Source organism: Gopherus flavomarginatus, chromosome 4 (genome assembly GCF_025201925.1).
Source record: "Gopherus flavomarginatus isolate rGopFla2 chromosome 4, rGopFla2.mat.asm, whole genome shotgun sequence".
NCBI classification, from domain to species: Eukaryota; Metazoa; Chordata; order Testudines; family Testudinidae; genus Gopherus; species Gopherus flavomarginatus.
Window position 1 is genome coordinate 39,754,075 of NC_066620.1, and position 14,756 is coordinate 39,768,830.

The 14,756-nt window shown below is 39.1% G+C and overlaps 1 protein-coding gene across 3 annotated transcripts in view; it reads right to left on the reverse strand.

The window, feature by feature from the left end:
• Positions 1-14,756, reverse strand: part of CAMKMT (calmodulin-lysine N-methyltransferase) — a 389,892-nt gene that overhangs the window by 360,278 nt on the left and 14,858 nt on the right. For all 3 annotated transcript variants that reach the window (XM_050951924.1, XM_050951927.1, XM_050951926.1), the window contains exon 3: positions 4,493-4,557. In XM_050951924.1, the coding sequence (XP_050807881.1) occupies positions 4,493-4,557 (65 nt within the window). The remainder of the gene's footprint in view (positions 1-4,492; positions 4,558-14,756) is intronic.

A 14,756-nucleotide genomic window follows, 5' to 3' on the forward strand; every position in this document is an offset into this window, starting at 1 on the left:
ACCAAAACAATGTTATGATTTAGAGAACATTTGATGTGCAAATACATAAAATTATTTTATTTTTATAAAACACTTTAAATATCAATATTTAATAAAAGCATATATGTAATGTATAAAAACTCTCTTGTAGCCAAAACACTGGTGCTATATATAGCAGAGATATATGGTAGGCAAAACAAAAATGCAAACATTTTATATTTTTATCTAATAATCAGGCAAAAACCCTACAGCAACGTATACAGATCTATGCAAAGAGCAGAGTCTTCTGTGGGCAACCTACATGTATATAGTGTGTCCCTAATGAGTACTACAGTCCATACCTGGGAGGCCTGTTGAACTGGAAAGGGTATTACTGTATATGGGACCATTGCTGTATCTGTCCGTAACACCCTGCAGGAGCTAGCTGGAGTTGTGAGCCACGGTCTTACCTCTCTGTCTTAGTAAGAGTGAGCTTTACTAGAAATTAGACTGTATCAGCTCCCTGTCACACCAGTCTGTCTTCCTCACTGGCAAGTTCCTCAAGGCTCTCCCAGCCCAAACATCACCTAGCAAGTAATCATCAGTGAACGTCAGCCCTCAAGCTTCTCAGAGATGTTTCTCTGCCTTATAAAGCCCCTACCACTCTGCATTCACAGAAAATATTAAGTTTGCTGCTCTTTTTTAAAAAGTCACACCATTACAGCTTATTAACTTAACTAGAGTAAACACACCCTTCCCTTCAAACAAGTAAAAATAAAACAGGCTTATTAAAAAAATCATAGGTTAAGTGATACCAAGTAGAAGGAATAAAGATAGAAATGGGTACAAGAAAATAAAAATGAAAACACACATCTAAAAGACTTAATCTAGCTTGATATAGTCTTTGTTCAAAATTGTTTCTCTGACCTTCATGCTCCTTTTCAGCTTTTACTCAGACCAGCCTGCATCACAGAGATCAAATTGCTTGGTCCCTTTGTATCTAAGGGGAAGGATAAAGATGGAGTGTCTCTCTGTTTCCTCATATCCCCAAAGGGATTGTTTTTGTCTAGAAGGCAGGAAGGCTTAATGGGGATTCAGCCCCCTGTGTCTCTGTGGGGTGCAGGACCAATGTTAATTTTCCATTTCTCGAGTTCAGGATCATAATATGCCTGCTGGTTTAGCTCAATGGCTTTGTTTACTGCTAATATGTAAACTGAGGCAAACCCATATTCCTTTGTCCAGGACAGACCTGTTTATCACATTTACCTAGGCTTGGCTGTCTGGAATTGAACATGTTCTAATACAGTGGTTCTCAAACTTTTTTTTCCGCAGACCACTTGAAAATTGCTGATGGTCTCGGTGGACCACTTAATGAGCTTTCCAAATGTTTTCTGTCCCATTAGTTAACTATTGTAAAGTGCTTTAGATAAAAGCATTATATAAAAAAAAGTAATAATAATAAACTTTTTTTGTTCTACAAATAAAAGCACACAACTTATATTTTAATATCAGTAGTCTTACCTTTCTAATGCGATGGATGTGCCCTATCTCCCCCGCTGTGGCAGCCCCCCGAGCTGGGGCTGGGAAGGAGAGGGGTCCTCTTCCTTTCTCCCCTGCCACAGAAGCCACAGAGCTGGGGCTGGGAAGGAGGGCCGTCTCTTCTAGGCAGCTGCAGCCCTAGAGCTCGGGAAAGGCGCTTCTTTTTCTGACCGCCACAGCCCTGCATGTCCCAAATTCCTCCTACCCCCTCTTCTCACCCCACTGCTTCCTCCTATCTGTCTCTTATTCCTCCCAAGGCCACCATCTCACCTTACATGTGTGTCTTCTCCAGGGTCCAGGCACCTCATTAGTGGAGCCACACCTGCACAGCTCCACTAATTAGGTGGGTGGCCCTTCATTCTCTCGTGTGTGGCCACCCAGGGGCGCACCTTAGAGGGAACTATCCGTGGACCACCTGAATGGAGCTCATGGACCACTGGGTGGTTCACAGACCACAGTTTGAGAACCTCTGTTCTAATAACATCACACAGAGAGAATCCATAAATTTCACATATAACATTAACACATATATTTTACAATTATATTAATAACCAGTGTGTTACTAGTTTTTAAATGATGCCTCACAAGGCATATTTTGAAAAAATATCATTTCAGTAGTGTGTGGAGTATGAATTAGAATAGGGCCGTACCTAGGGGGCTGTGGGGCCCGGGGTGGAAGTGACGAATCCATCACTTCCGGGACCGACCATGCTAGGTGGGGGAGGTTGTGCCTCCCCAAACAGCCAGGCGTGGCCCCGCCCACACTCCCCCCCACTCAGTGCCCTTATTTGGCAGTGTTGCTGGGCTCCAGGGGGCTGGGGCCACTCTGTCTGCCTTCCCAGGGCCAGAGAGGCCGCAGCAGCAACACTGCATGCTCTCCCTCCCGGCACTCCAGGACTGGGGAGGCTGCAGCGGTGGTGCCACACGCTCTCTCTTCCGGCGCTCCAGGACCATGGAGGTCACAGAGCTGCGTACTCTCCCTCGGGTGGAAGGTTCGGAGTGAGGGGTAGCCTTCCCCAGCCAGCGGTTCACACACCGCCCATATGCGCCAGCCCACAGGGCCCCCCAAAGCACAGGGCCCAGGGCGGTCACCCTGATTTGCCGTACACTAGAGACGGCTCTGCAAGATGCCTAGGGACACACTGTCACTGACCAGTTGCATTACAGTTAGTTGCTTAACAGAGGTAATTTAACATTTTAAAATGCTAGGGGATACCTTAGGACTGTCACTTAGGAGAGAAGAATCCTGTGGCACCTTATAGACTAACAGACGTTTTGGAGCATGAGCTTTCGTGGGTGAATACCCACTTCCTCAGATGCATGTAATGGAAATATCCAGGGGCAGGTATATATATGTGTGCTAGCAAGCAAGCTAGAGATAACGAGGTCAGTTCAATCAGGGAGGATGAGGCCCTGTTCTAGCAGTTGAGGTGTGAAAACCAAGGGAGGAGAAACTGGTTCTGTAATTGGCAAGCCATTCACAGTCTTTGTTCAATCCTGAGCTGATGGTGTCAAATTTACAGATGAACTGAAGCTCAGCAGTTTCTCTTTGAAGTCTGGTCCTGAAGTTTTTTTGCTGCAGGATGGCCACCTTAAGGTCTGCTATAGTGTGGTCAGGGAGGTTGAAGTGCTCTCCTACAGGTTTTTGTTTATTGCCATTCCTAATGTCTGATTTGTGTCCATTTATCCTTTTCCGTAGAGACTGTCCAGTTTGGCCGATGTACATAGCAGAGGGGCATTGCTGGCATATGATGGCGTATATTACATTGGTGGATGTGCAGGTGAATGAACCAGTGATGGTGTGGCTGATCTGGTTAGGTTATTGTACAAAACTACAATACCCGCACGAGGAAATAAGGAAACTTACCCGGCAGTTCTTCAAAAACACATTTTCTAAGTATTTTTTGGCCTGTGCAGAAAAAGTCCGCAGTGTTAAAAAAAGAAGGCTACCAAGTCAAGAACGGATGGCACAGAATGTTAGTCTCAAACAGCTATCCATACTTTGAATTTTCATCCATAGATTTCTTTTCCTTTGAAGTCAAAAAGGTTACTTTAATAAATAGACATTTCTCTGCTCCTGAATTGTCAGTGTTCACTGAAATATAACTTTAAGTTAAGGAGAAACAGAGAGGAATTTTGAGGTGAAACGGTCATATTTGAGAAGAACAGTCTCACGCCATAGTTTGGAGGAGGAGAGGAAAAAAAAAACTTGTCTCCTGACTCTGTGATCCTTAAAGATCCCCAACTTTATTCTTTAAGCCTTCCAATTGAAAAAAGCAACAAAAAAACAAACCTGGAATAGAGTGTGAGGTACTGAAGGATCAAGCACATAGTACATGCAGACTATTTCTTCAAGAGAGAGCCCGCAACTCTCTTCCTTCCCTACTTGCCATTTTTGTTTCTAACATATTACAGGTCTTCTCAATACCATTGTTTTAAAAGTTCTCAATAAGTAGAATATTGTATCCATTTATTTAAGATTTGCAAATCAGTCCTCAGACAAAAATCTACAGTCTGTTTTGACAGCATTAATGCACCATAGTCAGAGTAGGCTAACATAAAGGCCTTGAAAATCTACTCTATTTCTTCCTTCTCTGATACTACAAAATATCTCCTCAAAGAAATGGAGAACAAATGGTTTTATATCTTGAAATACAAATGCTGCAAGTTACCTGCTTCTATGGCTAACTAGCGGGCAAGAAGTTTTCATTCTTTCTAAAGCGTTGGCTGTGTACTTAGCCCCAAAATAAAATGTATAGCCAAGAGGGAAAAACAAATATCAGAAGTTTGCATCGATCAGACATGCCTGTTTTTGCCATTTTAGTATGTAAAATGGCATAAACATACATTTATCAACCATAAGGTTTCATATGCCACCATCACCATAATATCAATGTTTCCCTGGTAAGACAGGTTGGCACACAACAGTCAGGCTTAATATAATCAGGCTTCAACCTATACAACACTGTACTTATAGAATAAATTAATAACTTACAGACATTCCCTGTGTTGTCAAAACTTGTAAGAACATCTTCGATATCTAAAAGTCCATTGTTACATCTAGAAGACAACAGATATTTTCATTTTACCAACAAGTAAAAATATACTTCAGTCCTCTCTTAAGACAGTGAATTTGCCATACATGTTCATATCTCACAAATCTTCTTACTGCTCCTTTCATTACTATTCCATGAACACACATTATTTTAGTCACTGGGGGGAACATAATGAGAAGTGTTCAGAAAATAAAGTATTAGAATTAAAATCTGGGAGATTGTTTTAAAAGGTTATATTCTCAACATTGAAGTATTCTTAAAAAACAAGCAAACTGTCCTTAATTAGATTCCATATAGTATAAGTATTATGAGAAAAACAAACAAACTGAATTCTTAAACAAGGTTTTTAATTATGTTTAATATTTATGTGTACTCTTAACTTAATGCATTTACTCATTTGTATTATTAGAACAAAGCAAAAGGGGTCCAACTGACTAATGACTTGTTTTGCTTTTACACTGGTTTAACTCAATTAAAATAAATGAAGTTACACCAGCATAAAACAAGAGTAACAGATTAAATTTTACCGATCAAGAATGTCAGATACTTAAATTATAGAATACAGTTTAATAAATCATTCAGAGCCATAAAAAGAACCTGCATATAAATTCAGTAATAAATGGTGCCTAAAATGTTTACTGTATTAATTTAAATGCTACAGTTTTCAATCTAGAGTCACACAAAAATTGTCAGAATTTATTTAGAATAACTTGATTGCCTCCAAGATTATTTTAAAATATTGTGCCCATCTACCAGTACAGAATATCTGCAAAGATACAACCAGGGATCTTCAGCTCCAAAAATACAGACCCTTGCTGCTTGCATTGAAAGAGTACTTCCATTAGCTGGCAGCAGCAGTAGGCTCTTATTCTCTGTGGACCAGTCACTAGGGCCAGGTGACATGCTGATTAAGTGTTTCAATACAATAAACCTTTTTCAAAACATGGGAAAGTAGAAGTATACCCTTTTAACCATTACAAATTGATGTCACATGCATAATAAGCACAAACAAGTTTTTAAAGATGTCCGTATCGCTTACCATCAAAGGAACAGAAAATGTGAGTCACAATTTCAAACACTATACACTGAGAGTGGCAAACTGAAACCAAAGGTGGTTACAAGAAATATATCTGCATAAACTGATTTTGGAATTAGAGCAGCCCTCGGTCTCTTCCTTGGTTCCCACATGCACTACCTTTTTCACCTGCTGAAGTTGATATCCTTGCTCTGCTCTTCTGATTGAACCCCATTCTTAATTCCTTGGGCAGTTTCAATCCATCCCATTCTCTCTCACACACACACTCCCTCCTATGCTTCCCCATCTTCATTTCCTAAAAGTACATTTTTTAGGTTTGCGAGTTGAGTGCAGTGAGCAGAGTCAGGAAAACTTAATTTTTCAACAAGTGGAACCAAATATTTATGAATGATTCAAAAAAATCTAAACCTTTCAGACAAATCAAATCAAGAGACACTATACATTACCATGATCTCAACAAAATCCCAACTACAACTCCATTAAACATCCTCAGGAGAATTCATCAAAGCAGTGAATTCCTGTACACCACAGCATGCAAACAAAATGTATAGCACTAAGAGTCATCTGCGATATATGGAGTTTTGCATATCACAGCTTGGGTTCAAGAGATCCAAAGGTCACGCCCCTGGCCAAAATCAGCCCTGAGTGTTAAATGGGTGAAAGAAAAAAGAACACAAACAAAAAAAACAAGGAAACTTGGGGATTTTTTGTTTGTTTGACTGGGGTTTTGTTACTTAATTTTTATTCTTATCTCTTTTCTGAGTCAATTCTTGCAGCAGAGGGTTGTTGCACTGATGAATCACAGTTTAAGACAAAGTCAGTCTTGACCTCTTGCCTATTCTACTATTCGGCAAGTACAGAGTCAAGAATGCCAGCTTATTAATTCAGTAGTCATGGCAGAAAACAGAAGTCGGAAACAAAGAATGGAAGACAATTCAGCTATCATCTTTCTCTGAACATGTGTGTTAATGAATGAGGAACACATCCAATTTCACCTTTCCCATTACAATATAGTTAACTTACTTTTCCATAAACACAAGATTCTTGCACTCTTAAAATGGGGTAACTTCTGAAAGAAAAATGAACCTTGGATGCAACTAAAAGTATCTACATACTTCACCCTGTAGAGAAGACACAGCAGTAATCAGCAGCGAATGGGTAGGGATATCATTCATGTTCTGTACAAAATGCTCCATGGAGATAGAGAAGAGAAGGAAAATGACATTTTTTTCTGTCAAAAAGAGCCTTTCTAGTCTTTCAATAATGCACTAAATACAGGCTTCTAAACCGATACAGGAAGCCTGGGAACATCGATATATAATATTTTTTACCACTTGAAAGAGATGGGAGAAATCCAAAGATTTCAGCATTTACAATACTTGTTCTTTTTCAAAGAGATTTTCCTTTTTGAAGGAACACTGTTGCAAGAATGTTTATTTTTAAAAGCTTAAATCTTTTGCACTTAGAGAACTGTAGATTTATAACAGAATCACAGAAAATATGCATACCCATAAACATAAATAGATATTAAAATAATTTTTAAATGGTTAAATGCCAAGGTTCAACGGGGTTACATGAGCCAAATAGGTATCCTTAAAAAAATGAAAATCCATCCCAAATGAAGCCAGTAAAAAGAAATACAAAAAGTGGCAAGTATCATGCATTATAAAAATTAGGAAAATTACGAGGGAACTTGAAGAACAAATAGCCACATACATGAAAATAAATTCTTTAAGCACATCAGAAGCAGATAGTTTACAAGAGAATCAGTAGATCAACTGAACTACAAGACAGTTTATGAACTAATGAGAATAAGGACACTGCAAAGAAGTTTTACGATTTCTTTTCATGAGTCTTCACAGAGCATTTTTGGGAGATACTTCCCCCAGATCTAGTCTTTTCACGTAATAAAGATGAAGTACTGTCAGAGAATGAAGTTTCAAAAGAGGTAGTGCTGGAACAAAGTTAAAGCCATAAAACACCAGGATCAGATGGTATTTATCCAAGAGGACTTAAGAATGAACAAGTTGAGTTGTTATAAAACCTCAGCAAAGTCCCATTTTTCTAGTTCTGACAGGCACCCAAGATGCACCTTGAGAAAAATTCCAGAATACATCAAGCCAGGCAGCAGAAAATTGCACCATGGGATATCTGCCAAGAATGCTGCATGGTTACACTGAAGAAACAAAGTGCTATGTGGGACATAATAATTAACAAGAGAAGTACCTCAAGACAGCACAACAAAGTCGTGAGGACACACTTCAGTTCGATGTAGTTAATTCTGTGTAATTAGAGTGAACAAACTGATTTAACAACCACATGTAGACAAGCCCTCAGGGTACAATATTCAGATTTACAACACACATGGTATTGTCTTGAGTACAGCACTTAGTGTGCACTTGAATCACAGAAAGAAATGGAGCAAACAATGTTTTCAATATATTTCTCTTTGTCTTAACCAAAAAACATTCCTAATTCTCAACTATAGACATAACTTCAGATACTTAAAATTAAACTATTTTAGAAACGGGAAGGGAAAGTATCTGAAAAAATATTAAAGAGTGAAAAGCACCTTCTCTCCACAACACACAGAAAACTCAACTGCCAAAATGCATTTCAAAAAAAAGTTTAACAAGTCAACAAACAAGGGCACGAAGACAAAACGCATTCAGAAGGACCAGAAAAAGATTAGCAGTACTCTGTAACTGTACAACAAAAAGTTTCCCCATTTTCCACATTCATAAGTCCTCGGTTTAATCAGTGGAGAAGAAAATATAGTTATCTTACAAATATACTAAACGGAAAGCACCAAGAAGGCTAAGGAAATCTACTGCCAAATAATATTTCCACATAGGAATCAAGAGAAAAAGCAAACCATTGACATGGACTATTATGAAGCTAGAGTTCTGGAAGTAACAGAAAGGAAGAGCAGGAAAGGGTGAAGAATTACTTCTATGTGTAGTTTGCTTAACTAGCAAAGGATTACCTATAACTTGCTAAATATCAGAATCAACTGACAAAGAGGACTGATAAATCTCAGAAGGACTATCATCTCAAAACTCCATATCAAACAAACATTTGGTTTCTTTGCAAATCAGAAAAAAAAATCTTCTCTTCAATTTGAACCACAATTTAGCATGGTAAAGAAATGACAACAGCTTCTTTGTCCACGTACTCTTTTTTCAAATATATAAATCTTAGAGCACCATGGAGCAGTCTCGGCTGGCTGAAGGATACCTGAGTTAGGTACCTTTGCCAAATCATTTTTTAAAATCTGCTTTCCTTTGGATGAAATTTACTTCTGCAAGGGTGGCATGTATAAGGATCCCTTCACTACTTAAGCCACATATTGCCCCTCACTGAGCAGTAGCAGGATGGGAGGAAGTCATCCTTTGTAATTTGGTCATATCACATGCCTCAGATTTACACCCTTTTCCTTTATATCTACCATCCCTAAAACTTTCAGTAGGAATTCAAAAGCTCTCAACAGAAATTTCAAAACCCATTCCTAAGGCAATTTTCAACAAGTCCTTTGAAAAGAGACAAATGTCAATCCCCTCAATTCTGGACAAAAGGTCCAGAATCCTCTGATAAATTTATTTTCGTACTAATTTCTACAAGTTCACATGAGGGGAGGGGAAGATATTATCTTTTACAAATGGCAATTAACATTCTTTGCAGAGATTCAACCTTTTCTGTGAATAGTTGAGATTATTCTTCCTAGCTTTGCATTTTAATATTTAGAGCAAATTACTGGTCAACGGAAATAAAGCTGCCAGAAAAGTAACTCTTTTTTCTCTGCTTGCTTAAAACCAGCCAGAAATTTAACAGTAAACACAGACTGTAAAAGTGAAAAAGTCAGTATCATTAAACTTACTAATAAAAAAAATGATTCTGTTTGAAAGATAGATATCATGGCATATGAGGAAAGTAATATCTTCAGAGCCCATAATGTCTCACCTCCAGAACTATTCAATGTAAAATTAAAATTTAAGAATAAATTTCCCTTTCCATAAGAATAAGTCAATTTGGAAACATGGCATTAAACCATGCACTTATTACTATATGTTTTGTAAAATATCAGCAAAAACTATTAATTATATATAAAAAAAATCTTCCAGTAAAATTATTGAAGTTGAATACTCAAAAAGAAAAAGAAAAGCTGCTAAAAACTAGCAGCTTGATAAAGACACAACTAAGAATAGAAAATGTTTTCTACTTTAGTTGAAAGAACTACTTTACCTGATTGCTCACTTCTGTCCCTATAATAGCTGCAAGAGACGAGACTGGGAGACAGATTTCAAAGTAGTACACAGCCTTGAAGTCCTGTTCAACTCCAAATTTAAAGGCCAGATGGCATCTATGATGAAAAAAAATTCTTCTTTCATAGCTAGCTTGCTAGAAAACTTCATCCCACCCCTTCCTCCCAATGAGTATCAAGCCATGGTGCTGCACGTACACCTCTACCTCGATATTACACTGTCCTCGGGAGCCAAAAAATCTTACCACGTTATAGGTGAAACCGTGCTATGTTGAACTTGCTTTGATCCACCGGAGTGCGCAGCCCCACCCCCCTAGAGCACTGCTTTAACCGCATTATATCCAAATTTGTGTTATATCGGGTGGCGTTATACCAAGTTAGTGGTGTATTTGTTACCCACAGACTAGATAACTGTAACTCATTTCTAAATCATTTGAAACTGAATGTGAAATTAACTGGAAAGACTTCAGTTTGTGCAGAGTACACCTGCCCACCTTAGCCATGGACTAGGCTTCCATAAACACACTGCCCTATGCACTGGTCCCTTCACTGACTCCCAGTCTAATCTGCTGCCAACTCAATGCCTCAATTCCAATCTTCATAATGAACCAGTTCCCAGATACACTAGAGACAGCATCTTCAGTTATAAAAATGCTAAGACAGTTACATTCTATTAGGACAATCCAGAACACAAAGCCCAGGATGAACTGTGTGAAAGCCCAAGATGCGGCACTCATCTGAAGGGATCCAGCTGTAGAACTAACTTCCAGCACAGATTAGACTAAACCAGAGTCTGACCACATTTAGGTCATGCTGCAAGGGCTTCCCCTTTGACAGAGCTTTTCCACCACAAGCAAAATTATATTAGCAACTCCACTTACTTTACCACCACATCCCACATCCCTCCCATCCCACCCACCCACCCACCCCAAAAATCCTGCCCTAAGTGTTCTTTCCTGAAGTCAGGAAAGGAAGAAGAGCTGAATATTTCATGAAGGACCTCACTATGACAATCTATTTATTTGGGAGGCACTCAAATACTAAGAGGGATGGAGTCCAGTACAAAAACACAAAGACAGACAGGAAGGGTGGGTGCACAGGAATGGGCCCTGAAGTAGTAACAATGCAGACAAACAGAATTTTATCAAAAAGAAAAGAAAAAAAACCACACAACACCCCACACACACTGACATCACACACACATCTTTACACTGAGATTAAACATGAGTAATTTCAATGCAGAGGATAATTCTTTTAAAAAGTTACATGCCTTAGAAGTGGCTTACTACTATAATGTCATTTTTATTACAATACAATAATTTATTTAAAAGTAACACTGAAAGGAAAACTGTCAGACACCACGTTCAATTAAGAATTCAACCAGAGCAGTACAAGTATTTGAGACACAGTGTGTAACAGGAACCCAGCCTTTGAAACGTAGCCATTTAAAGCTTTTAGGAACGATTTTTTGCTATGAAAAGAAAAGCAACTGTGGTGGGAGAGGGGGGAGGAGAAATGCAAAGCAGTGGCACATGGCAGGGGATAATTCTACTATAGGTGATCATGCCTGGACAGAATAGGATGACTTGGGCTATGTTCTTATACTTCACTACACAGATAGACACTATGGGTTATACTTAGCATTTCCAATGTCATGATGTGTATAATTTGTTTTGTGCAGAATCCCATGATATGGTAGCAATTTCATCTTGACAGCCCTGATAAGTCTGTGCTTGGAAGTGCCAAAGCTTTTTCATTGGCTAGCCATCTAGAATTACTCTCTCAAGCTCATTTTAAGGTTGAGTTATTTTATATTTTGTGTTCAACCCTGCAAATGTTTGCTGGATTAGGTCCTAATGTCCTCTGGGCAAAAAGAAACAATGAACCTGAAGAAACAGCTATAGGAAGATAGGAATCTGTAGAGTGACAGAGATACGATGGATGATACAGGAGCAGTGTTAACCAACTCCAGAAATATCCACATGCAGCCCTTCCTCACAATCAGGGATGCTGGGGGCTCATGGTAGTCAAGTGAGAGGGAGACTTCAGAAGGTTGGCTAAGAATATGTGGAACTCCCAGCATGGAAAAAGTGCCCCTCTTGGAAGAAAAGGTAAGAAAAAGGAATTGGAAAAAGAAGAACCTTTCCTGGGGAAAAAGTTATGAAAATGAAAGCTAAGATACCCTGAATGAAGGGGGAAGGGAAAGAGAGAGAGGTACGATGATGCTCTGTGGCAGCTGACAAGTAACTATGATGCAGTTGTGCTGTGCACAGCAGCGATTGTCCTGGGTCTGTTGACTGCTCTTCTGCCACTTCCGGGCAGCCACCTTCCAGCTCTGTACCCTGCAGCTGTTTCCTGCTAAAAATCCAGAGCCCTGCGCTCTGCACACAAAGGGAATATGGTTTACATACCATGTCAAAGTTGGACTCTGAGGTGGAGAAGGGCCAGAAGGGGGGGAAGAAGGAAATTTCAGTAAGGAATTTTCAAATAAGCCAGGAGTCTGGGGACTGCTGGAGGATTCTACTTCCCTCTGCTTTTCTCTCCTTCCTTTCTAAAGGATCTAAGCTACAGTTGACTAGAATAAGTATGACACCCTGCAGTAGAAACGAGCCTAGTTGCTTTCACACCTCCAGCTGTCTCTCGAAAAACATTTCATATGTTGGCAACTATGGGAAACCTCCTCCCCTGGCCCGTGGGAGATCAGTTAGCAGTGACAACTCTCAGAAGAAGAGCAAATAAGTATCACATTGAAATGTTATCAGTGCTTTGCTCTCCCAAACTAAGCACCCAATCTTGGCTTTGTATTGGGAGAATAATAATGTGTAAAGTTATGAATCAAGCTCCTGTCAGACGTCTGGAAGATCACTTCAATCTGTACACGACAAAAAGATTCTGCTGAAGCCACCACTCTAAATAGAATAGTCTCCAAGATCTTTTGTACAACAACTCCAGCTAGGTCATAGCATATCTGAATATACAATTTGATCCATTTTGATAGCCCTTGAACTGATATAGCTTGGCCTTTAGACTTTTTGCCAAAAGCCGCAAACAACCTGGTGAACTTTCTTAAGTATTTAGTCCTGTCAAGATAATAGCTGACAACCCTTTAAACATACAGGATGTGCAATGGGCTTTCCCGAGAAGATCCTAAGGCTTGGGGGGAAATATGTAGATGACAATTTAGTCAAAATTTTAGATAGGGTCACAGCATTACATTATTCTTATAAAAAGCAGCATACAGTGGTTCCACCATCAAAACCTGCAGTCCTGCAACTCTCCTGGCTGATGTTACTGCCATGAGAAATAAAAACCTTCAACAAAAAGTGCAATAAAGACACCACAAGCCAGCACTAAAGACATGACTGTATTACAACATATGGGAGAGAACTGGCTGCTATAACCACTCAAACCAGTGGAAAGACAGAAATTAGGAAAGACTATGCATTAATAAATAAATAAATAAATAATAATAATACCAACTAGCTCTTATATAGCAATGCGTGTTTTCCATTAGCTTTCCTCCCCCTGCTTTTTCTTCCTTTCTCTTAGCTGTTTCACAGATGTGGAAACTGAGACAGAGAGCAGGGAACTGACTTGGATAAGGTCAGCCAGCAGGCCAATGGCAGTGTCAGGAGTAGAACCAAAGTTTCCTGAATCTTAGTCCAGTGATCTATCCACTGCCTGATTCAAGTTCAAGTTCTATAATGCCTGAGTCAAAGGATGAGTGCACACACTCTGCCCCCAATGATCAGCTGCTCTAAAACAATCTGTGGTCAGGCAGCAGTGCACACAAGTCTCACAGCAGAGCCCTATTAGTTTGTTTATCCTTTTAATAAAAATCCTCTCTCATAGGGAAGGCAGGCACACCAATTACCAAAGAAATTTCTACTAAACTGCTCTTTGCTGGAGGTATTTACATTTTGTTCCTGGAAAAATATTCTGGGAATTTAGAGACTCCCTCTCCCTCACACACTCTCTCTCTCTTGAAATAACAAGTATGAGCTATTCCATGTAAACTGGTTCAATCCAAAGGCAAAACAACTGGATCAAAATATGTTTTTTTAGCCCTAGGGATAAGTCATCTCTGGTAGGCATCATTTAATATTACCCAGAGAAGAATAAAACCTGCCAGGAAATCATCCCAACATTCCCATATGGAATTCTGAAAGCCCCCTCCAGCACAAAATGCTGCTTCATTGATTTACATTGGCCAATCTGAAAGGAATGCAAAAGATTTAAAAAAAAAGTAAACTAGAGTTTTACAATGTATTTACTTCTAATTAATTAAAGTGTAATTAACATAAGCAAAGAAATGTGTCTGTTTACAGTATGAGATTTTTAAGTAACTAATAATTTTATTAGTGAAGAAAATACCATTTACCAAATATAAAATATCATTTGAAGTGATGATACAGAAGAAGGTGCAAGTATAATCAAATGAATATCAAATTTGAGAATCGGGCGAGCCCGATGCTTCTCTGACATTGTTCTATGCTGGCACAAATGTACTTGGGTTTGGGAACAACCTTAAAACTCATGCCTGAAACTAGCGAAGTCTAGGAGACACGAAGTAGTGACAGTCTTACAGAGCTGATGGTGGAGAGCAAAGGAAATGGAATGAAGAAGCATTAAGAAATGAATCTCTAGCATTCCCTGATGGTTCCATGAAACAGATGGCATGCAGGGTAAATATTGCATTTGCTGTGATTACATTATTAACAGCAGTAAAACACTCTATTCAATGGGTAAGACTTATTGAGGCAATATAGCACTGCTGAATATAAAAATGGAAAATTAACAAAAATTGGGCAGTCTCTTTGGGCTCAAGTTTAAGATTGAGAGTAATTTGATATTTGGCTTTATACCTAGCTGCTATTTTAAGATAACCAGCATGCATTTTTCTGTA